Below are 24,326 nucleotides of genomic sequence, written 5' to 3' on the forward strand. Positions count from 1 at the left end.
ACGAACAATTGGAACTGGTTTGAATCATCTCATTGTGGAAGAGAGCCATGTGGATGCACACTTATTACGAATGTTATAATGGGGTTCCTTTCAGGTGTAAGTTGGAGCACATGGCCACTTAAGTCCTTTCCAGCTCAGATTCTGTGAAAGTTCTGATCTCAGAACTAAGAGAGGGATGAACTACCCCAGTCATCTTGACAGAGCTCAATATATTATTTGCCTTAGACCTAGTTGTTATTTGTAAAGGGCTGAAACTCTTGAGTTGATGCACTGAGGTCAGACAACTGAGCGCTTAAGGCTAATTACTGATTGGACAATATTCTATAAGCATATGCTTAGAAAATGGCCCTTCCCACTATTCTGTGCTGGCTCGATAATTGGTGTATACAGAGAATTGTGGGAGGGAGTAGGGAGTGGAGTAAGACTAGCCAGAGTCACTTTCGGGTGGGAGATGAAGAGGAGAGGTCCTGGAGATTCTGCATCCATCCAATCACTTCTATCCCTAAAAAACCAAGAATAAAGACTAGGGACTTTTGCTTATCCTGACTCCGACTGATTCTAAGGCATCCAGGTGCTAACAGTCATCACAGTTATTAACCAATTGCTTATTATTCCAAAACAGGATCTCACACCATGTTCTCAATAGACTTGTTTTCATCTCTATGACTGCTCACTATTTTATAAGAAAATAGGGATCATAATCTTCCACCACTTTCTTCTGTGATGTTTTGCCAATTGTTTTTATTCAAAATAGTTGTTGCCTGTGGGTGCCATATTTCTCTACTTGGCAAGGAGATCAGGTATTTGCTGGAATGAAAAGGTTATCTGAACTATTTGGTATTGATTGAAAAATAAAAAAATTTGATCAGTGGAGCAAATTTGGTACTCAACATGTAGAAGTAAGTGAACATAGTAGTCCAACATTCAATAAACTTCAAGACTCCTAGTCTCTGGAATATGGATTTACTTTTCAATAAAAACTGCTTAGAAAGCTGGAAAGCAGTCAGAGAGAAATTAGGTTTGGACAAACATCTCAGATCATATCCCCAAATAATTCCAAATGGATACATGACCTAGCTATAAAAGATGATATCATAAACAAACTAGAGAAACAAGGAAGGAAATATTTTCTACAACAATGAATAAGGGAAGAGTTCATTTCCAAGCAAAGGATGGAGAGTATCACAAAAGAAAAGTTGGATAAATTTGATTTCACATGTAAGTTATATTGCCTCTTTTTTAGGATCTTTTCTTAAGGATCAGTTTAATGATGAAAATTGTACCTATTTTCTAAAATGGAAATGATGGACAAAAAAGGCAGAATGAAATAATATTTTCATATGTTACCAACACCAACAATGTGTTCAGCTTATCTATGCATCTATTTATTACCAGAATTTGTTTTTCTTTCTTTATTTCTTTTTAGTTTGTATGGGGGAGGTGGAACGGAAACAAAATAAATTGTTGTTAATTTTTTAATAAAAATACTTAAAAAGAAAATGGCAGAATAGTAGTTTTGAGTAGACATAAAGATATATTAATTAGCAAAGAATTTAAGATATTTTTGCATCTAATAAGATTTGCATTTGTGCTATTGAAAGGAAAGGCATTGGTGACAGGAAATGGATATAGGAACCAATATAGGAAATGCAAAAAAAAATTGACATAGGAAACTGAAGATTGTGGGGGAGGTGGGCAGGGATAGTTTAAAAAGCTAGTTATTCAAAACCCTGAGACATAGGAGTATTAGACAGAAAGATTTAGATAATTGATTTCTGATTGATCCAGGAGAGAGATGACTTCATTGGCCCAAAACTACATGAACAGCTATTAAGTGGGAAAAAGGTGTCAAGTTTGTTGCTCTCCGCTGTCACCTCTAATTTGAGAAGGAAAAGTCCAGTGAGATAGAATATAAGATATAACTCTTATAGTTAAACATGTTGATGCCTGATAGGAATAGAAAAAGAACTTAATAGATGTGTAAAAAAGAAGAGCAGTTTTTAGACAGGATTTGGACAGTTGGGGGAAGAAAAAGATCTTGTATAAAATATTAAGAATTGAATTTTTGTGATTCATATAAAATGATAATCTTACTTGTGTAGGTGCAGTTTTATGTTATAAAGAAGAGAAAGATCCTTATTAAGAACTAGAGATATATGTAAAGAAACACAGTTTCAAGGATATTAATTGAAGACTTAAGAGCTACAAAACATTCTGATATATTATTATATGTACATACATGTTTTATGACTAAAATGGATAAAAATCAAACAAATGAGAAATAATATAAACATTTGAAGGCATGTTTTTTTAAAAGCAGATTGATTACGGGAGATTTGGGAAGTTGTGACTTTTTAAAGTGAAAAGCAAATCACTGAGAGTTTGAAGGTTCACATTTGTTTCATTTTTTAAAAAAAGGAAGAAATAATGAGCTGATAAATTGAGAAAAAGATGGAAAGGCTCAGACTTATTAAGGAAGATGCTATCTAACTTCAGAGAAACAAAAGACAACTAGAAACAAACATAATACAGTCTTATACATATGGATATAAATATATATGTGTATGATTATGGAAATCTATGCATATGTATGTGTATATATATATATATAGTTATATCTATACATGTGTATATATGTATATGTATATGTACACACACACACATATATATATATATATTTACTTAATTGTTGTCTTCTGGGGAGGAGAGGTAAGTAAAAATAGAACAGAGCAAAGACCAAAAGAAAACCTATAAAGAAGCAAAGGAAAGATGGACAGCTCTGAACACAATGTGTAGCATTTATTATATAGGCTTTCTTGAAATAGATATTTATCGCTTTATATTTTGAACTCACACATGTTCTGTTGTACACATAGCAATTTTTTCCTTTTCTTATTTGTATTTAAGTTTTAAAGAATTTTTTTTAAAAAAGTGAAAAGGTAATCACTAAATCTGAAAGTTTGAATTTATGTTATTGAAAGGAAAGACATTGGTCATAGGAAATGGATTTAGGAACCAATATAGAAAATACAGTAGAAACTAACATAGGAAACTGAAGCTTTGGAGCGGTGGGGGACGGTTTAAAAAGCTAGTTCACCAGAACCCTGGGATTTAGAAGAATTAGATACAAGGATTTAGATAAATGATTCCAAATTGATCCAGGAGAGATATCTCCTCATTGGCTGTGAACTACATTAACAATTATTAAGTAAAAAGAGGTGTTGAGTTGCTCTCTGCTGCCACCTCTAACTTGAGAAGGAAAACTCCAGGGATTTTGCAGTGCCTTTGGTATTTTGGTGAGCTGGCTTAGTAAACCCTGTGTTACTATGATCTCCATTTTGATTGAATAGTATTGCATCTGGGTAGTAAACAATTGATAGAAGCTCTATGGAGCTCTGAGGCAGCCAGTCTGATGAGTAGTTCTCTGTCTTTAAAAGAACTGCTATCCATATTAAGAGCCAACATTTCCTAAATAACCTTTTAAGGGTGATGGTTAATTGAAAGAACTTCCAAATTCTATCTTTGAATAGGAAAAAAAAAAGAGAGAATTTCTCTAGTTTCTCCAGGATGAATGATAACATTGAAGTCTTTAGTCCAGAGTTGTGAGTTACCCTAAACACATGAATTTTTCTCCCTCTTGTGTTTCCCTATTAAGTTCCTGTGTATGGATATTGAGTATACTGGTCAGATGACCTCGTTTTATATGTATATTATGATATATTTTATTACCTATGCCTTTGCTCTAATATATCTATATCAATATTATTATTATTGTTGCCTTATTTAGTAAATGCTCATGCTTAAGATCTAAAAGTGCCTGTTATATATGTGACTAGTAATAAAAAGAGAAAATATACTGGATGGGGGCAAAGAACTAAGTAATAGTAAATAGTGGGAATGGGTTATCCTTATGACTTTGAAAGAGTCTGAATCTCTGGAAACTCAGAGCTGCCAATTTTGAGAGCAGGTTGGAGTGAAAAAATTGAATACAGAGAAAAAATGAGTTTGTCTCAGGGATAGGGTCTGACACATCCTGTGAGGGGGATTATAGATATATTTTGTATGGTACTTGTTGGGTCTGGAGATGCTTCACACAGCACTCAAGCTCTATACACAGCCATGTTATAATGTTATTCCTATATGACATATACATGTTACACATAAAATTGAAAAAAATTTGCACAAACCAAATATACAGAGACCTATAGCTCCTTTGTTTTTTATCAGTAATACCAGTGATACTGTTTGTTATGGTTTAATGCTTCTTAATACTTAATACTTCTACACAAAGATAAGTCATTGAAACAGAAGTGGGGTCAGAGGATTAAGGGTTGGAGTTTTGTTTTTTTGCTGAGGTAATTGGAATATTATGACTTGCCCAGGGTCACACAGCCAGGAAGTATTAAGTGTCTGAACTCAGGTCCTCCTGACTTCAGGGTTGGTGCTCTTATCCACTGAGCCACCTAGCTACACCAGAATTAAGGTTACTAGCACTTATTAACAACTTCTAAAAAAACAGAGCAGCAACCAATTCAGAGAGAATCATTAGGCTGGAATCTTTTTCTAAAAATCCCTTGGTTGGTCATAAAATGATGAGTTATTCTCTCCCTGCCAATGTTGTGGCTATATTAATAAAAAAGAATTTATTAAGTGATTACTATGTGCCTAGCATTGTGTTAAGAGCTGAGAGTAGAAAGAGCCAGCAGAGTCAGTCTGCCTTCAAGGGCTTACATTCTAATAAGAGGAGACAACATACATGAGGGCACTGTGGCTCAGCACATGTGCATTGGTCCCCAGAGTCCCTGGGATGCTCAACGGGGCCATAGGCCACTAGATTGCCACATTCCAACCAGGAACAGTCAGAGAGTTTCCTTGCTCGTGGGTCCAGAAGTGGGAGCAGCAGGGGGAGGGAGAGGTGGAGAGGAAAGATCTTGCTAAAAACAAAACATTCCTCTGCCTCAGCATGGCCCTGGCCCCTGCCCCTTGGCTTTTTCCAATAAATTTTTCTGCAGCTAAGTGGAGAAAGGCTTGCTTTCAGGAGTTCTATGGGCAGGGTTCCCCCTCCTCTGATAGAGCAAGAAAGAGCCTCCATAGAATCTGGCCTTGGCTCCACCTGAAGACACCATCTTCCCTGGGAAACAGCCCTAAGGAACAAGCCCTCCTACAGCCCTCTACAATCCCCACATCAGCCCCTGGCTTGTTCCTATCCCAATCAGAGAGGTGATTTTCTCTTCCCACTGACTCCTGAAAATAGTTTCCAGTGGTCATGATTATTCAGACCACAAGACTTCCCCATTGATGCATAAAAACGAGGGGAATACAAAAATATATGCACAGGGAATATTACCCAGAAATACCAGCCTCTGCACAAACTTTAGTCCCATTTCAAAGAGCATTTTCTGCCTCTCTTTCTCTTTTTATTTCTACATTTCTATCTCTCCATCTTCTCTCTCTCTTTCCCCCTCTCTTTCCCTCCTCTCTCCTTCCCTCACTCCTTTCTGTCTCTTTTTTCTTTTTCTTCTCTCTCTCTCCCTCCTTCCTCTCTTTTCTTTTTTCTTTCTCTTCTCTCTCTTTCCCTTCCTCCTTCCCTCCTTCCTTTCTCTTTTCTTTTTTCTTTCTCTTCTCTCTTTCCCTCCGTCCCCCTTTCTCTTTCTCATTCATACACACACACACACACACACACACACACACACACATACACACACACATTTTCACAATGCAACCTTTGGCAAACTGTGTAACAACTGAACAACTCCATAAAACAATACTATAGAAGAGTGGCTGACCTGTATGAGTTGCAGGAGCTTCCACGCTGGGAATTCCATATGAAATATGCGTGTGCCCATGTAAGATGTGTCTAACCATGCAAAGTATCTAAACAGGTGGTTCAAAAGGAGGTTCTGATAGAGATCTCTGGAATCATGCCCAGCCCTCTTCAAGGGAGACTGTGAGTCCTGCCTTGAGGGAGCAGAAGAATCACAAGTTTCTAAGCTTACCTCTCCAGTCTCTGAGAAGGGCACTGGGGCAAAATCCTATCTGCCTCCCTAAATATTGCTAGCTTAGGAGCATGATTTTTTGGTTCAAAGTATAAGTTCCTGAAAATGAAATGAAACAGTAAAGTGAGAAGAGCTAAGAATAATTAATGCAATGAGAACATTCCAGAGAAAAACAACTTTGACAGACTTTAGTTTGGGTATTTGTTATATCTACTGTGCCCTGGCTATGGTCTTAGATGAAGCCAAAGAAAATACTGCTGCACAGATAAAACAGGTACTTGGGACTTAAGACCAATACATTGATATACCCAATGATATATCACTACTCATCCCCTACTAGAGAGGTGATGACTTTAAAATTCAGAAAGCTAGATAAAACATTTTTTCAAACATGGATAATATGGGAATTTGTTTTGCTGAAAGATACATGTTTCTAAGGAGGATTATTTGGGATTTTTTAAAATTATTTTTAAAAAACGGCTCAGTAAAGAGCAATGAAGACATAATCATAAATTTTTGTAAAAATAAAATTGTCAAAGCAAAATTTCTAGCTTTGTTGATTGTGTAAAAGTGCAAGGATGGTTTTTAGCTTACGCTCACCTATTTGACTCATTGAATGTTGTTACACAAAAAACCATCCCAAATAGTGAATAGTAAGTAAACCTGTTTATTTAAATAGCAAACAAATCAGAAAAATCAAACCAATTAAAATATACTAGCAAATACATAGTGTATGAACTCTACTATGGGAAGCAGGATGTTTCAGATCAAACTAAGATCTCATCCAAGTAGAAATTCCTCAAAGCCTCTAGAGAGACAAGCTGTAAATCTGGGACTCTATATCTCTATATCTGATTCTCCCAATGTCTTTCTCTTTTTTCCTCAAATATCTGGAATTGGTCCCAAAAGGAAATTTGATCCATAAATGTTTTCTCCAAAGAAAGCGTGAAAAAATCTCTTATCTCCAAAGATCTCATACTCCTTCACTGAAGCAATGCAGCAGCATTTTCTTCACCATTTGGGAAAGTCTCATTTAAAGTGTACCATATAAAGTACAAAACTGGGGAAAAAATCTTCACAGCCAGTGTTTCTGACAAAAGTCTCATTTCTAAAGTATATAAAGAACTGTTAAATTTATAAGAATACAAGTCATTCCCCATCGATAAATGGTCAAAGGTTATGAACAGACAATTTGCAGATAACTTAATTAAAGCCATGTATAGTTATATGAAAAATGCTCTAAATCACTGTTGTTTAGAGAAATGCACATTAAAACAACTCTAAGATATCACCTCACACCTCTCAGATCGGCTAAGATGACAGGAAAAGGTAATGAATAAATGTTGGAGGGGATGTGGGAAAACTGGGACACTGATACATTGTTGGTGGAGTTGTGAAATGATCCAACCATTCTGGAGAACAATATGGAGTTATGCTCAAAGGACTATAAAACTGCATACCATTTGACCTAGCAGTGTTACCACCAGATCTGTGTCCCAAGGAAATCATAAAGGAGGGAAAAGGGCCCACATGTGCAAAAATGTTTGGAGTGGCTCTTTTTGTGGTAGCAAAGAATTGGAAAATGAGTGGATGCCCATCAACTGGGGAATGATTTAACAAGTTGTAGTATATGAAGGTAATGGAATGTTATTGTTCTATAAAAATTGATGAACAAGATGATTTTAGAAAGGCCTGGAAAGATTTACACGAACTGATACTGAGCGAAACAAGCAAAACCAGGAATACATTGTACACAGTAACAGCAAGATTGTGTGATGATCCACTGTGAAAGGCTTGGTTCTTCTCAGTGGTCCAAGCAATCCCAATGGACTTTGGACAGAAAATGCCATCTACATCCAGAAAAAGAACCATGAGATTGAATGTAAATCAAGACATGCTTATGTTAACTTTGTTTTTCTGGTTTTTTTTTTTAAATCTCTTCCATGATTTTCCCTTTTGCTCTGATTTTTCTCTGTCAATATGATTCATAAAATAATGTGTATTTAAAATAAATAAACTTACTAGAAAAAAATTACAAAAAATAAAGTGTTCCATGTTTAACTGGAAATCTGAGCTGCGCATATACCAGGGCACAGGTCTGGATCTTTATGGGTCTTAATTTTGCCTTCTGGGCTCAAATAACTGTTTTTTTGTAGGAAAAAAAATGACCTGTAGGATCTCAAACAGGTCATCCCCACCAGACGCAACTATCAGAAAATAGCCCAGATACAGAGACTGTATCAGTCCTATCTTTGTTCCCCTGCATTCTCTCTATTAGAATCAAACCCTGGAATGGGAGAACTGAAAGGAACTATGGATGGATGTTTCTGAGAGGCAGGTTTTGACTTGATGGAAGGAAAGATTTCCCAACATTTGGACTTGCTCTAAATAGAATGGACTACCTGCAAAGGAGAGACTTTTCTGTTGCTGGAGATCCTTAAGGGGAGGCTGGGTGGTCTTTCCCAGAGTTGTGACAAAGGGGAGCGCGGAGCTCCCAGCTCCCTCGCAGTTCTAATATTCTGTGATATAGACGGAAACTCAGAGGACAAACATTTAGCATCGGACTCTTCTCAACAAACCCCCCTCTTACTGGATGAGGCATAAGAGGCTCAGGGAGACCACAGGGTCACGGAACCGATCGTAGAGGGGAATCTCATCTGACTCATTTCTTTTTGTTGAGGAGACTGAGACTCAGGGAGGTTGTATGGTCACAGGGCTGGGAAGGACATTAGAAATCCTCTAAGCTGGTACCTTCATCCTATAGAGGAGGAATCTAGCTCCCAGAAGGGTGAAGGCACATTTGTGCAAATGACCGATTTGGAATCGGAATCTTGGTCCCGTCTCTAAAAACAGCAGCTCATGCTGCTTCCAGCCCTTCCATTTCACTAATAAGCAACCCTAGGCCCTGTTTCCTGAGGAAGCGAGAGAGGAGGTGATTATCTCTAAGGTGCCCCTGTTGTTCACTCATTCTTCAGTCAGATCTGACTCTTTACAACCCCTTTTTCTGGGTTTTCTTGGCAAAGAGACTGCAGTGGTTGGCCATTTCCTTTTCCAGCTCATTTTACAGATGAGGAAATTGAGGCAAACACAGTTAAGTGATTTGCTCAAAGTCAGACAGCTAGTAAGTGTCTGAGGCTGGATTTGAACTCATGAGGATGACTCTTCCTGACACTCTACCCACCTAGCTGCCCCCAAGGTCCTCACCAACTCTAATACTCTGACTTGTTTAGGATCCACAGTAAGTTAATGCAAGAGCCAGGACTAGGAACCCCGTCTCCTGACGCTGGAACTCCACAAATACTGATGATTGATTTGCACTAAGCTGACGTCACACGGTTTGTCATAGTCAGAAACACCAGGGTCCGTCCTAACTGGACACATGGACCGTGTGACCCCGAGGAAGGCCCTGGGCTACTTTCTAAGGGTGTAAAATGCCGGTCTTCACTGAGAGGGGCGGTGTCTCCCCAGGACCACCCCACCGTCCAGCACGGAGGGAAATTTCAGAAACGTGATGTACGAAAATGTCACTCAGCTAAACGAACCACCCAAAGCCTTGGAATTCGGGTCGGAGTTTCTGAGTTCTGCGCCCTTCCCTTCCCCCTCCAGTCCAGTCATCTGTGTAACACAAAGGGCATCTATTCAGGATGTTAATCCCCTAGAAGAAATGTGGGGCAAGCAGATGGAAGAACTCTCCCCCGTGTCCTTGGAGAAAGGAACAGGGTCGGGGGGAAGGGAGATAAAGTCCTATTTGACCCCTCTGAGGAACACATAGGGAAGCACACGCAGATTTCTATCAACAAATGGAATATTAACCCTTTGCTCCCCTTCCTGGGCCAATCCACTGGCCTACTCTGCCCCATCTCCCAGGCACAGAATTTAAAAGGTCTTAGTGGAGGAGGCAAAGGAGAACAGACTTGGGAGTCAGAAAGTGCAGGGGTCAAATCATGATCAGGGCAATACGCCATCTTCAGTTTTCCCCTCAGGAAAATGGGTATTGTAAGATTATAGATTCAAAACTGGAAGAGCCCTGGAGACCAAACCTCTCATTTCATAGTTGAGGAACTGAGACCCAGAAAGAAGTGACTTTGAAAGAGCTCGGACTCAGATGAAAGGTTTTGGGTCCCAAAGCCAGATCTCTTCCCACTGTACACTTCCCACCCCAGATACCTGTAGGGTCTACCTTAAGGAGGGGCTGCTGGGAGGGGTATATGAGATAAGACTGTGGACTCTGCAAACCTTAAAAGGGCTGGAGGAATCAGGACAAGGATTGGAGCTGTGAAATCACTGAGGATGTTCCCTCCACCAACACAGATCAGCACCTGCTTACAGTCTTAGGATTGTCTCGAATACTTTCAGGTAGACCTGGACCAGGTCTTCCTCTCTCTCTGTCTCTCTCTCTCTCTCTGTCTTTGTCTCTTTCTGTCTCTCTTCTCTCTCTCCTCTCTCTCTCTCTCTGTCTCTGTATGTATGTATGTCTCTCTGTCTCAGTCTCTGTCTCTCTCTGTGTCTCTGTCTCTGTCTCTGTCTGTCTGTCTCTGTCTCTGTCTCTGTTTCTCTGTCTCTCCATCTCTGTCTGTCTCTGTCTCTGTCTCTATGTCTCTGTCTCTGTCTCTCTGTCTCTGTCTCTCTGTCTCTCCATCTCTGTCTGTCTCTGTATCTGTCTCTCTCTCTGTCTCTGTCTCTCTGTCTCTGTCTGTATGTCTCTCCATCTCTGTCTGTCTCTGTCTCTGTCTCTGTCTCTCTCTCTCTCTCTCTCTCTCTCTCTCTCTCTCTTAGCTGCATTTTATTATTATCACTGCAATTCTGATCAGTACTATTATATTGGAACTGAGCTCCACCATTTCCAATAATATTAACAATAATGAGCATCTATTATGCACTTTCTGTATGCTAGGCACTGTTCCAGCTACTAGAAATGCAAATACAAATCAAAGAAAGGCAGCCCCTGCCCTCAAGCAACTTACAATCTAAGGGGAGAAGTGGAGGAGAAAAGTTGCCGAGTGGGGAGAAGCCCACGTCCACAGAATCCAGGATCACTGGTGATGATTCACTTTTTTCCAGTCATATCCAATTCTCTGTGACTCCATCTGGGGTTTTCTAAGAAAAGATTCACCATTTTCTTCTCCATTTTGTAGATAAGAAAACTGAGGCAAACAAGGGGAAGTGACTTGCCCAGGATCATGCAGCTAGTGAGTGTCTGAGGCTGGATTTGAACTCAGGTATTCGTGAATGACTTCAGGCTTGGCGCTCCAGGGATCATGCCCCCCCCCTCCCCAGCTGCTGGTCTGGGGCCCTCCCCAAAATGAATGTTCCAGCAGAGCTCAAGGATGGGAGATCCAAAGTGCTTTCCCAGCCATTCTCTCATGAGAACCATCCAAGATGGTAGTAATAAGGACCTGCATTAGGGTAGTAGCAATGCTAACAGACTGTAGGATTTGGGCACAAGAAATATAATCAAAGAGGAATTAACTAGGACCTTGTAATTTTGGAGGCAAGAGACAAAGCAGAGGAGAATCAAACTTGGGGAGGACCAACATTTTACAGATAAAACAGAGGCAGTGTCGCCTAATGGTTTGGGTATCACCCTTAGCATCAGAAAGGCCAGGATTTAAATCCTGTATTAGATGAGCTGTGTGATCTTGAGCAAGTCACTTAATGACTCTGTGCCTCAGTTTCTTCATCTGTAAAATGGGCAGATGGACCTACAGAGTCTCCTAAGGTCCCTTTCAGCTCCAAACTCACAATCCACTGACACTGAGACCCCCACCAGCAGAGAACTGATTTGCCCAAGAGCATAAAGAAAATCATTAAAAGAGCTCACACTGAATCCTGGATCTCCTGTCTAGCTATTACCATGCTTTCTATCACCTCTGCCCTCCAAAGTACTTCACAGAAACAAAATTTGAAGGTCGGCTAGTTCCCATTTTACAGATGAGGAAAATGAAGTCTAATTGGACAGAGGCAGGACTCGAACCAAAAAAGGACACTTCACAGACCAGGATTTCTTCTTTTTTTCCCCTTTAATAGTATTTCTATTGATCGATTTTATTTATAGCTTTATTTATCCATAAATGTATTTTTCCAAATACATGCAAAGATAGTTTTCAACATTCATCTTTGGGAAGCCTAATGTCAGGACTCATTTTCTGGAATCACATTAGCTACAACAGGACATGATCTATCCCTTTTCCTTCTCCCGCACTCGGTACTTAGGAGCTGGCAATCACGTCCACCATCTGCACATCCATGGGAAGTTAGGCTCCAGCCATTGGACCCCAAGCCTCATCACTGCACTCCAGTCCCCCTGAGAACAGCCAGGGGTGACCTAGACATTGTGAGACTGAGGCCCCCCCCCCCCCCCCCCCCGCCGGGAGTCTACATCCACTTGAATACTAGAGTTTGTAGACCTTAAAAAGTGAGATAGTAGGGGCAGCTAGGTGACGCAGGGGATGGAGCACCAGCCCTGAAGTCAGGAGGACCTGAGTTCAAATCTGGACTCAGACACTTAACACTTCCTGGTTCTATGACCCTGGGCAAGTCACTTAACCCCAAGTGCCTCAGCAAAAAGAAAAAAAAAAAAAAAACAAGTAAGACAGTCCCACAGCCTCAAATCGCAGGGAAGTAGCCATGAGACCCGAGTAGGGAATGACTTTGGGGGAGGGGTGTGGACAGGGCTGGGGCAGCCCAAGTTTTCCCAGGTGAAGGGAAATGTGCACCACTGTGGAAGAACCAAGGTACGGTCATGGGCCACTCAGAAAACTGGAATCTTTATGGGATGAGAGATTTGAGAACTGAAAGTGACCCAGGAGCCATTTGGCCCAATCCCCTCATTTTACAGATGAGAAAACTGAGGTCTAGGGAGACTGATAGATGGCTAGATGGTTCTGAGGTCATGCTTTGGGAGCTCTATCACCTGACCTCCCCCAACACTCCCATTCCCCAAATCATTCCCTTCCCACTTCTTCTCTTTCATTTGTATCCTTAATATCATCCCCTTCCATGGCCTTTATGACCTTACTCCAGTGTTCATTCTCTCTGTCTTTCTCTGTCTCTCTGTCTCTCTAGGTCTCGGTCTCTGTCTCTCTGTCTCTCTCTGTCTCTGTCTCTCTCTGTCTCTCTGTTTCTGTCTCTGTCTCTCTCTCTTTCTCTCTCTGTCTCTGTCTCTCTCTCTTTCTCTGTCTCTCTCTCTCTGTCTGTCTGTCTCTGTCTCTCTTGCTCTGTGTCTCTCTGTCTCTGTCTCTGTCTGTCTCTCTCTGTGTCTCTCTGTCTCTCTTTGTGTGTCTCTCTATCTCTGTCTCTCTGTCTCTCTTTGTCTCGCTGTTTCTGTCTGTCTCTGTCTCTCTTTCTCTGTCTCTGTCTCTCTCTCTGTCTGTCTGTCTCTCTCTGTGTCTCTCTGTCTCTGTCTGTCTCTCTGTCTCTGTCTGTCTCTGTCTCTCTTTGTCTCTCTGTTTCTGTCTGTCTCTCTGTCTCTGTCTCTGTCTCTCTCTCTCTCTCTGTGTCTCTCCCTGTCTCTGTCTCTCTCTCTCCATCTAGACTCTCTGGACCACACTTTCACCCTGACAACAGACTTTCCTGCCCCTTAAATCAGCTGTTCCATATCCTGAACAATCTGTGTCCGAGAGACTGGGCCAGACGAATTGGAGGTAGGATGAGCTGACAGGGGAGAAGGGACGAGCGCCGGATTGGAGAAGACAGATATCCAAGCCCACGTAGCTTAGAGTTACTTGCCATAAGATGGCCTCCAACCTAAAACTGATGAGAAAGTATGGAGTCCTGGGGTGTCTGGACCGCCACTGCTGACCTGATACTGGGCTTGGGATAGCAAAGAGAAGCAGAGATATGATATTTAGCAATTTTCTATTCCTTCAGGCTACAACTGGTCTGGATTTCCCCAGGGTTCCAGCTTCCAATATGGGAGCCCAGGTCATTGGCCCTTTAATGTAGTCAAAGTGAACCCCACCTTGATGGGAAAATGGGCGATCAATATTCCTTCTGGGGCCCATGATCTCTTTCATGATTTCAACAGAACCTAAAGTCATAGGAATGAATTTAAAGTTGTCAGTGACCTCAGAGACTATCTAGTCCAAGCTCCCTCACGGAGGAAACTGAGGCTTACAGAGTCTTGCCTACATTCACTCAGGCAGCTAAGTAGCAGAGTGAGTGTTCTGACTGAGCACCAGTTACCTAAGAGAAGGGACTGTAAGACCCAGGAGGAGGGGGAAGGGAGGGGAAAGAGAGCCTCAGTCCCACGGAGGGAGGGCTGCAAAGACCCCAAATGTTAGGAAGAGGGGACCCTCACTGCTAAACTTGCAAGCAGGCTTTTAAATTCAGCCTTCTAAATCAAGAGGCAGACAAAGGAGAGAGCAAAATCATACTCAAGCTGGGCCTGCAGACTTATTGAAAAAAGAGTAATGCAAGAAGCCCACCTGAGAGCTCCAAGGGGCTTGCTGGTCACAGAATCTGTTAAATAGGGACTTGTCCTATGCAAAGTCCCCAGCCCAAGGAGAATGGCTTCTTCTCTGGGGCAGTCAGAGAGATGGAGCCATCCCCGCTCTCCAGAAAAAAAAAAATGAGCAAGACGGGGATTGGAGAGGGAACATTCTAGGAGTTGGAGTCATTAAGGGGCTGAGAAGGCAAGAAGCCCGGAGGGAAGCGGGATCAGACTTCTTCCCCATTTGCCATGGCAATGGAGGCTGCAAGGGAAAGCTAGTGCTGCTGGGTGGGTGGGGGGCTGTCAAGGAGCAGAGCAGGGGGGAATTCAATTCCATTTATAAGGCATCTATTGGGGGCTGAGAGATCAAGGCTATCCTGGCCCTCGTCTCAAGCTTGTGGTTTGGGAAACCAATCGGACAGCTGGAATTGGCAGTGCCCAGTGCGGTGAGGGAGGTCCGGGCATTAATCTGCAGCTGATAAGGGGGCCAGGGAGCCAGGCCGGGCAGATGATGATGTAGAACTTGGGAACCAAGGCCTCCGGGACTTTCCATAACAACTTTTCTATTTAGACTAGACCTGGGACTTCAGCGCTGTCCGAGGAATCCAGTGAGAAACTGTCTACACGGCAGGTCTCAATTGAACAGCTCAGAGGGCTTCTTGGGGCACTGAGGGTGTGCCCCCCAAACCTCCAAGTCTGCTCCCCGGCCACCACACCACACGGAGGCCCTGAGGAAAACCATTCCCATTCCCAGTGTTCCACGGCAGCAGCGTTGGAGAGAGCCTCAGAGCCGGGGAACCTCACCCCCCACAACCGGCCACACACTTCACTGTTAGTGCTCTGGGGGCCTCGCGGAGGCTGCACAAGCTGCCAACCTGCCCTGGCAGAGCCATCTTCCTCACCTGGAAGTCCTCCGTGTCAGTGACATCAGAGTCCAGAACCTAGCCCTTGAGTGTTTTACGTACGTTTGCTCATTTATTCTCACAATCCACGAGGGAGGGAGGTGCCCTTGGCATTCCCATTTGCAGATAAGGAAATGGAGGCTCAGAGAGGTCATGACTTGCCCAAGATCACAGCGAGGAGGTGGGATTCAAACAAAAGTCTTCTTGATTCCAAGTCTGGCACTAAAGTCATAGAGAGGGACTAACTCTGATCGGGGAGAGCAACTCAGAGAGACAGACTGTGAGTAGGGTTAAGTAATATCTCTAGGGCAGTGTCCCCAGTATCCCCAGTGCTTAACACAGTGCTGGGCACACTGGGTGCTTAATATATATTGATTGATTGATTGACTGTCTCCCAGCATGCCCCCCTCCCTCCACAACAGGATATACCAATGATAAAACGGTGCCCTGACTTCCTGTACGATGTGTCTGAATAGTGGTATCTGAGACCCCCGGATCGCTGTTTCTGACGGGTACTGAGCCGGGGTACCAGGTGATCAAGGAAACCGGGGCATGAAAAGTCTCCATTGCTGGAGTCCGGAGCCATCAGAAGGAGATTTGTCTTGGAAGTTCTCCCGTCCTTTGCAGAAATCTCCCAGGGCTGTGTCCATCCCAAGATGCTTCCCCTCCACTTCTGTTCAACTCAACCAATATTCAGGATGGTCCACGATACTTGGGAATTAGTTACAACCTGATCACTACACCCAGTTTCCCCCAGTGGATTTTGTTTTCCTTTCAGGATAGCTCAGATCAGTGAAAACCCTCCCTGCTCCCCACCGACACCCGCTTCCTTCCCTCCTCTCCCACCCATTTGAGGGTATTGCAAATGTAAGGGACAGTTACCTTAAGTAAATCACCTCTGTGTGTGATTCAATTACTAAGTACTTATTAAGCACCTACTGTATGCCAGCACTGTGCTAGGAACCAGGGATATAAGTACCAAGAATGAAATAATGTTTATTTGCAATAAGCTTGCATTCTAATGGCGGAAACAACCAGTAGGAAAAGGATAGATCCCAAAAAATATTGCAAAATGAAGGTGATCTCTGAGATCTCTTATAATTCTGAGCGAGCTTTCATAGTATAGATGAGGACTCAAGGAGAAAAAAATGACTGGACAAAGACCACACAGCTAGTAAATCGCCAGGCTAGAATTCACTCCAGTAATCTTTCCACACTCTTGAAGTGAAATGCCCCATTCTTTCCAGAGGGTACATCTGTTTTATACCCAAGGAACTTCCAATACTCAGGACCTCAGCTTAAAGTCCCAGACCAAAAGCCATGGAAAAGGGGAAGCGACCCCCAGGGAGAAGAGAAAGGAGTGACCCACTGCCCTGGATGCCCTGATCCCTTAACCGAGACTTATCCATCCATCCAAGGGACTAATCATGGAGCTGCTCCCATGGACGGGTGGCTTTGTACCTGGGTTCGAAGCCTTCTGGATTCTGCCCCAAACTTCCATCCAGGGCTTTCTTCTTGAGGTTCTCTTCACTGTCCGGCATGCTGAGGGGACCCCGCGGAGCTGAGTGGACGGCACTGGCTAACGGATCCCAAGAAGCGCAAAAATGACTGAGCGAAGGCTTGCGGGCAGCCCCAGTAACTAGAGGACGTAAGGAGGGGGAGGAGACAAAAGTCCCACCGAAGCCAACGCCTCTCCCCCCTCCCTGTTTTGAAGCATGCTCACAAAGTCTGAGAACTGCAGGTTGGCCAATGTGGGAGCCGTCCTCTCCGGCTCGGTTCGCTTGGATTGATCCTGAGGAGAATTTCAATGAGAACGGTGCGCTTTTTGATGCAAATTGCCCTCGGGACACCCAGCCAATCAGCGCCTGGGATTCTGGGACCTCTGGGGCCGGGGGTTTTCTACTCAATCCTAATTTTTCAAAAAGGACCCTAAGAGAGCAAAAAGTGCTCCAGAAACCACCGAGGACTCGTGAAACTGAGCAAGGAACTTGTTTAAGTGATTAGTGACATGTAACACACAAAAGAGATGCTCCCATTTACAACTGGAAGTCATCAGTTCAGTCAAGTCTGTGGCTGCTCATTGCTCCCTGGAAAATGTCAACTTCTCCCTTACTCCTTCCCTCCCTCTTCTCTCTCTTTCCTTCCTACTCTTCCCCCACTGGAAGCAGCAGAAAGGAATCAGAACTATTTAGGGTTGAAAAGGGAAAGGGAAGGGAACAAGCATTTTTAAGGGCCAATTATGTGCCCGGATCTGTTCTAAAAGCTTTACAAACACATCTCATTTGATCCCTCACAACAATCTAGGGAAATAAGTGTTATTGAGTCAGGGACCTGGATTCAAATCCTAATTCTACCACTTACCAGCTGTGTAATCTTAGGCAAATCATCTAACATCTCTGGTCCCAATTTCCTCATCCATAAAATGAGAATATTAAACTAGTCATAGGTTCTTCACCTTGTTTGTGTCCTAGAATCCTCTGGACAGTCTGGTGATACCTATGGATGCTTTTCTGAAAAATATTTTAAGTGAATAAAATAAAATACAAAGGATTACAAAAGAAATCAATAATATCGAAAACTTATTGGGGAAAAAAGTGGTTTTTTAAAGCTTACAGACCTCAGTTAAGGAACTTCTAGAGTGGATAATCTCTCAAGTCTTTTCCAATCTTTAAATCTGTGATCGCATGATGGGATGACCTCACTGGGACTGAATTTTTTTTTCTGTAAGATGTAGTGTTGGGGGCTGGACGACCTCCAAGCTCACTGCCAGTTTTAGAGCTTATGATCCTAAGGCTTAGCCCAAGTTCCTACCCAGTGTAGGAGTTCCCATTGCAGCCTCCTTGATAATGGCTCATTCATCCGTCCTCCCCTTGAACATCTTCCTCTGGAAAAGTGGTATTTGGTGCTACATCAGAAAATAAACAGAAGTTGAGCCAGACACACAATGATTACAATGACATGAAGGGAAAAGATATCAACACCGAGCAATTGAAAACCACTGTTGACTCAGAAAAGCAAAATGAAATCTGCCTCCTTCCTCTGGGTAGAGAGGTAGGGGACCATGAAGTAGAATGATCAGACATTCATAGCATACATTGTTTTTGCTTGATTGTTTTTCTTTGTTTCAAGAGAAGGTTCAATTTCAGGGATGAAGGGAATATTTAAGAATCACGTAAAAACAAAAGGCATCAATGAAATGAATTTTCTTCTACATGAGGGGAAATGGGCTAAATGATCTTGAGGATCCGAGCTCTGTTATATTCTAGGCTCTGTGTTCTATGATCCGCTTAATTAGCTATGAATTTTGGGATATTATTTGCCAGACCCCATATTTGGCTCCAGGAATACAAAAACAAAAAGGAAAGTCTCTGTAGCTTATGTTCTATCAGGGAAGACCACATAGACAGAAAGAATCAATCACTCAAAAGGCATTCATTGAGTGGCTACTCTGTTCCAGGCACTGTGTTCAGTCCCGGGGATAGAAAGACAAAAAAGGAGCCAGCTCCTGCCCTCAAGGAGCTTATAGTCTATTAGGGAAGATGATATTGCTTAAATAAGTATGTAGAAGAGACATACAAACTGGACAGAAGTAAGGCTCTATAAGACAGATATGCTTTTAGAAAATAAATGCAAAGTAATTTTGGATAAGAGTCTGAAATAGCTGGGGAACAGCAGGAAAGGCTGCATGTAGGAATGACTGCTTGAGCTGCCTTTTGAAGGAAAGTTACAAGAAGCAGAGATGAGAAAGAAGGCACGCTTGGCATAGGAGTAGATACAAAAATCCAGAGATAGGAGATGGAGTGTCATGGAGGAGGAGTGACAAAAAGGCCAATTTGGAAGGACTAAAGAGTATGTGAAGCAGATCTGTGTATAATAAGCTTGGAAAGATGGGCTGGAACTTCTTTGTGAAAGGTTTTAAATATCAAAGAGAAGAATTTATATTTGCTCTTTGAAGTAATAAGGAGTCACTAGAATTGATTGTGCATTGAGAGACATGGTCAGAAAAGTGAAGCCCAGGGAGGGGACTTGAGTTTTCCGGGGCTATATGGGGAAAAAAGAGGGGATGCTGGGACGCAGTCCCATGGTGTCCAACAGCAAATCCAATGTTCTTTCCATTACCCACATCTTATTAACTTAGAATAACTAGAATATGAGCTCTCTGAGGCTCAGTATCCTACATTCTCTTCTTCCTTCCCCCACACAGCCTAGAAAAGATATATTGCACCCTTATAGGTCTAACCTAAACAGGGTAAAGAGACCATATCTCCACTGAAATGTTTCTCATGGATGTGTTAGGGTCACTGAAGATTCCTTAAAAGGGACAAAAGCAGAGAGAAGTTTTTCAGTCATCTTCAGATCATTATTATTGACCGAGCCACTAAATGGGAAAACATGTGGTCCCCGAGCATCACGGAGTATGTTCTGTACAGATGTCACATGAAAGGAGAATTCTCTATAAGTAAGGTGCTCATCCGGATGTTCCTATTTGGAGATGACATTATGCTGTTTGCATTAAGTTCCAGAACAATGCAGAGGCTAGAAGAAACAAAATAAAAATCATAATCACTGGAGTTCAGTTTTTTTTTCCACACAGGAAAAAGGAAATGGATGAAGATGTTTATTATCCAGTCTACGGTTTGCAATTGGGCGAAAAACCCTTGGAGCTGGTCCATCAGAACAAATAGTTATCAATCAATATTTTATAAGGCAACTGCTGTATACTCCACTGAGCTAGGTGCTAAGGATATAAAAGCAGGTAATGAAATTATCTCTACTCTTGAGGAACTTACATTCCATGTGTCTTGAACAATGATCTAGAAGCAGAGTCAAAAAGGAAGAAAAAACTTTATTTTCATCTGTGCATGAATCTGTGATGTAAAAGTGATACATGTCATATCCGATCTATGCATCCCCAACCTGGGTGATTCTTGTCCACAGGGGGCCCACCCAGCATGCTAGAGGCTTTCCTTTCCTTCTCTTAACATCATATGGATACCAGTGAAGCATTCAGGTATAGCACATTTTTGGACCAGAGACCTGACATCCCTCTAGCTCAGGGAGTTAATCTACTCAGCATAGGGACTCTGCCTCAGGGAAAAGTTACCCAATGTGGAAAATGAGAAGGTCAAACCACCTTTCCCACACCCCCACTCTGTTTTACATCTTGCCCAGAGAATCCTAATCAAATCTATATTGCCATTGCAGCCAGAAAGATAAAACAATCTACTAGTCTATGGGCCCTACTCACAACCATGTGACCATTTAGACCAAAATTCCCTTCCCCGGTCACTGCTCCCTGATTTATATTATATCCTTTTACTAAAATAGATTCTCATTGAGGGCAAAAATTCTATTATCTTTGCAATTATCTCCTCATTGCCACATGATAGATATCTAATAAATGATTATTGATTGATTATTAGAGATGCTAAGTTGGCTGTGACTCTTGGAACATCGTACTCTATGAAGAATCAAAATTGTGGTCACCCAAAAGACAATGGTATATTGGGAGTAAAGAGATGGTGAATTACAAATGCCAATATGAATGCAAAAACAAAGGTGAAATAGCATCACAGAGGCAACCAATTAGAAAAAGATGGAGAAGTCACAGAGTAAGAGCAAGAAGGGGCACTGCCAGGTAGCTGTTACGTTGTGTTGGTCTGGCAATGGCAGAGAGAATACCACCATCATGCTGTACAAATCCTAGTGGAAGACATGCAGGAAGACCGGGAGGAAAGCGGCAAAGTTTGGGATGTTTGAATGGGCTACTTGTCACATCACAGAGAGAGGGCTTTTAATGCACTGAAAAAAATCTACTAAATTTTCTCTATGTCTGCAAACATGACCCCTTTTCCTTATTATTGCCAATCAGTTGCCAAGACTAGCCAGCGTTGCCTCCTCAGTATTTCTTACACATGTCCCATTTCCTCCTTTCAGCTGGCCACCATCCTGGTTCAGTGCAATAGCCTTCGTAGTCATTCATCAAAGCCCTTCTCCTAATCCTAATTCTAACTCTACCCTCCACAAAGTTGCCCAATTCTCTGTCATTTCATCATGTCATTCCCTGCTCAAGAAGCTCGATGGCTCCCAATCGCCTCAAGGAACAAATACAAACACCTCAGTTTGGCTTTCACAAGCTTACTCGGCATTCCCTTCCAGGCTAACAGCACATCACTGGCCAGTCAGTGATCATCAGACTGGTCTATTTGCTGTATCCAGTACATGATATCAGCCCCTTTTGCACAGACTGTTCCCCCATGTATAATATAATGTACTTACTCCCTCTTCCCCTCTACCTTGAAGAATTCTCAGCTTCCTTCAAGGCTCAGCTCAAGAACGACTTCCTACAAGGCCTTGCTGATTCCCTCTTTTACTACTATATGTCCCCAAACAATTATTTTGTATTTCTTTTCTTTATATCTAATTTGTAATTACTTACTTGTATTCAAGCAGTTTCCTCCCAAGGAGATAAAAGCTTCTCAATGACAGAGACTTTTATTTTTCTCTCAGCATCCCCAGTACCTGGCACACAGTAGCCATTTAATAATTGTTTGTTAAAAAAAATAATTGTTTGTTGAGTAAATCAAATGAATTGATGAGGAAATTTTCTGGTGCGATGCCGTCAGCAGCCTTCGGCTCCTGCCATTCTCCTGGCAATGGAAAGAGAGGAAATAGGACAGCTGATACTTACTAGTGTGATTATGGGTCTGCTGCTGGACTTCTCTGGCAGTTTTCTAATCTATAAAATGGGGTTAATCACGAAAATGCTGCTGAACTAAGATGATTGCGATGGCAAAGCTGGATCCCAGCCAATAGACAAGGAAACATCTGTCCTTCCTCTTAGCAGATAGGGATGAAGAATGTTGCCAGTGCTGTCGGTCATGGTAACATTGTCACTTGGCTTTTGCTTAATTTTGTGTTTGTTTGTTTGTGGTTTTGATTTTGTTACAAGGAAAGACAATGGTGGAAGAGATACATCCAGAAGTGATTATGATGTGAAAACAAAATGAATTACCAAAACTTTTTGAGAGAAAGATGATTGAAAAATGGAAGTAATTCTTGCACTACTCCTTGCACTGCCTCTCTCCCAAGAGGAGCGCTGCTCTGATACTATCACAAACTCGGGATCTCACTGGTGGGGACACTTCTTCCATTGGTGTTTAGCATTCTCTATCCAGGCCTTCTGGTCCCTGAGTGCTTCTTGACCATTTCCTTCTATAAAGTGCCCCTTGAGGAGCATCATTCTTTCTAGATTTCTTGAAAATAAGACCCAAGGAGACAGCAAGGAGGGCTCTGGACATGGGGTTCAGGAATATCCGGGTTCAAAATCTGCCTCAGAAGCTCATTCCCTGTGTGACTTTGGATTTGCTCCCACAGGCTTCTTCCTCACCAGTGAAATCTGTGAAAAGGACTCACTGGCCTCTAAGGTATCTTCCTGGATCTAAATTGATGATCCTATAAAATAATAACCACAATTTAAACAATGTTTTATTTATATAATACAGATACGAAAAGCAATACAAATATTGCTTCATTTTATCCTCACAAAACCCAGAGAAGTAGATGCTATAATTATTATCATTATTTTTACAGATGAAGAAACTGAGACAAGGTTCATACAGCTATTAAGTGCTTTGAGCCTGGATTTGAATTCAAATTTTCCTGGCTCCAGAGCTAGGGCTCCACTCACTGTGCCTCCTAACTGCCCAGAAAATTCTAGAGCATAGACCATAGATCACTCCAACCTCTCTTCCAGGCACGTGTGTCTGTGGTGCAGTCTTTTGTACAAACTTCTCATCAGTTTAGTTAAATTTAACAGACATTGATTGAGCACTTACTATATGCCAGTCATTGTGCCAGGCACTGAATGTACAAAGACAATAAAATGAAGCAATCCCTACCCTCAAGGAGCTTACATGATACATTACACTTGAAGAAAAGATCATGAGGGAGAGAGATGAAAGAAAAAGGAGAAAGAGAGAGAGAGAGAGGAGAGAGAGAGAGAGAGAGAGAGAGAGAGAGAGAGAGAAGAAGAAGAAGAAGAAGAAGAAGAAGAAGAAGAAGAAGAAGAAGAAGAAGAAGAAGAAGAAGAAGAAGAAGAAAGAAGAAGAAGAAGAAGAAGAAGAAGAAGAAGAAGGAGGAGGAGGAGGAAGAGGAGGAGGAGGAGGAGGAGGAGGAGAGGAGGAGGAGGAGGAGGAGGAGGAGGAGGAGGAGGAGAAATGAGGGAAGGAAGGAGGAAGGAAGGAAGGAAAGAAGGAAGGAAGAAAAGGAAGGAGGGAGGGAGGGAGGAAGAAAGGGAGAGAGAGAGAGAGAAGGAAGGAAGGAAGGACAGTAGAGGGTGTGATTTCATTGAGATGAGGACATTCCTTCAACCACTGTAGCTCAGCAACTTCTCTGCCACTGCTAGTCTTAGAGAGGTGGCTGGGGCTGTTGCCCAGGGTCACATAGTACAAGTCAGCAGCAGGTTTCGAAAGAAAATCTTCCTGTGGCCAAGGAAAGGTCTCAATACACAGAGAGGAGAGGAAATTCTAAGAGTCCCAACCCAGAAAGGCCTCTTGTAGGCCTTGAACCTGGAGCTGAGCCTCAAGGAAGTTCAAGATCTTGAGACGGGGTGAAGAGGAGAAGTGGAAAGCCAGTGAGCTGGGCTGGAGTTCAAAGCACAAGAAAGGGGAGCGATGGAGCCATTTTCCCAGGTCCCAGGGGAAGCTGTAGAATCCAAATGAGACCACCTCTGTGGAACTCTCTGCAAACCTCCCAAAAGTGCTGGCTAGTATGTTTAGTCTCTATCCTCTACATTCACTTCTGAGAAGTAGCATGCTCCAATGGCCACTGCGAAAAACACCCAGTTTTCATTTTCCTGGACAAGTCCCATTGCCAATAATGGCTCAATCCTGAAGAGGAACCCAGAGTTATCCAGGACTTAGCTCATCCTGCTGAATTCATTGTGACCTGACCCAGCACCTGACTCTGGGGTTACCTGGAGAATTCCCTTGATAA

General features: G+C 42.4%; 1 protein-coding gene across 3 annotated transcripts in view; it reads right to left on the reverse strand.

Moving 5' to 3' along the window:
• The window catches only part of ACSBG1 (acyl-CoA synthetase bubblegum family member 1), a 103,760-nt gene extending 81,889 nt beyond the window's left edge, over positions 1-21,871 (reverse strand). The window contains exons 1-4 of one of the 3 annotated variants that reach the window (XM_051982410.1): positions 21,769-21,871; positions 17,947-18,234; positions 17,691-17,839; positions 16,791-17,121 (exon numbers count right to left, since the gene is read on the reverse strand). In XM_051982410.1, the coding sequence (XP_051838370.1) occupies positions 16,791-16,870 (80 nt within the window). In that variant the 5' untranslated portion in view covers positions 16,871-17,121; positions 17,691-17,839; positions 17,947-18,234; positions 21,769-21,871. Of the gene's footprint in view, positions 1-16,790; positions 17,122-17,690; positions 17,840-17,946; positions 18,342-21,768 lie in introns of those variants that run through there. The other 2 variants (XM_051982413.1, XM_051982411.1) reach the window with 2 other exon arrangements.
• Positions 21,872-24,326: the final 2,455 nt, after the last annotated feature.

The sequence above is a fragment of the Antechinus flavipes genome, chromosome 2, assembly GCF_016432865.1.
Source record: "Antechinus flavipes isolate AdamAnt ecotype Samford, QLD, Australia chromosome 2, AdamAnt_v2, whole genome shotgun sequence".
NCBI classification, from domain to species: Eukaryota; Metazoa; Chordata; class Mammalia; order Dasyuromorphia; family Dasyuridae; genus Antechinus; species Antechinus flavipes.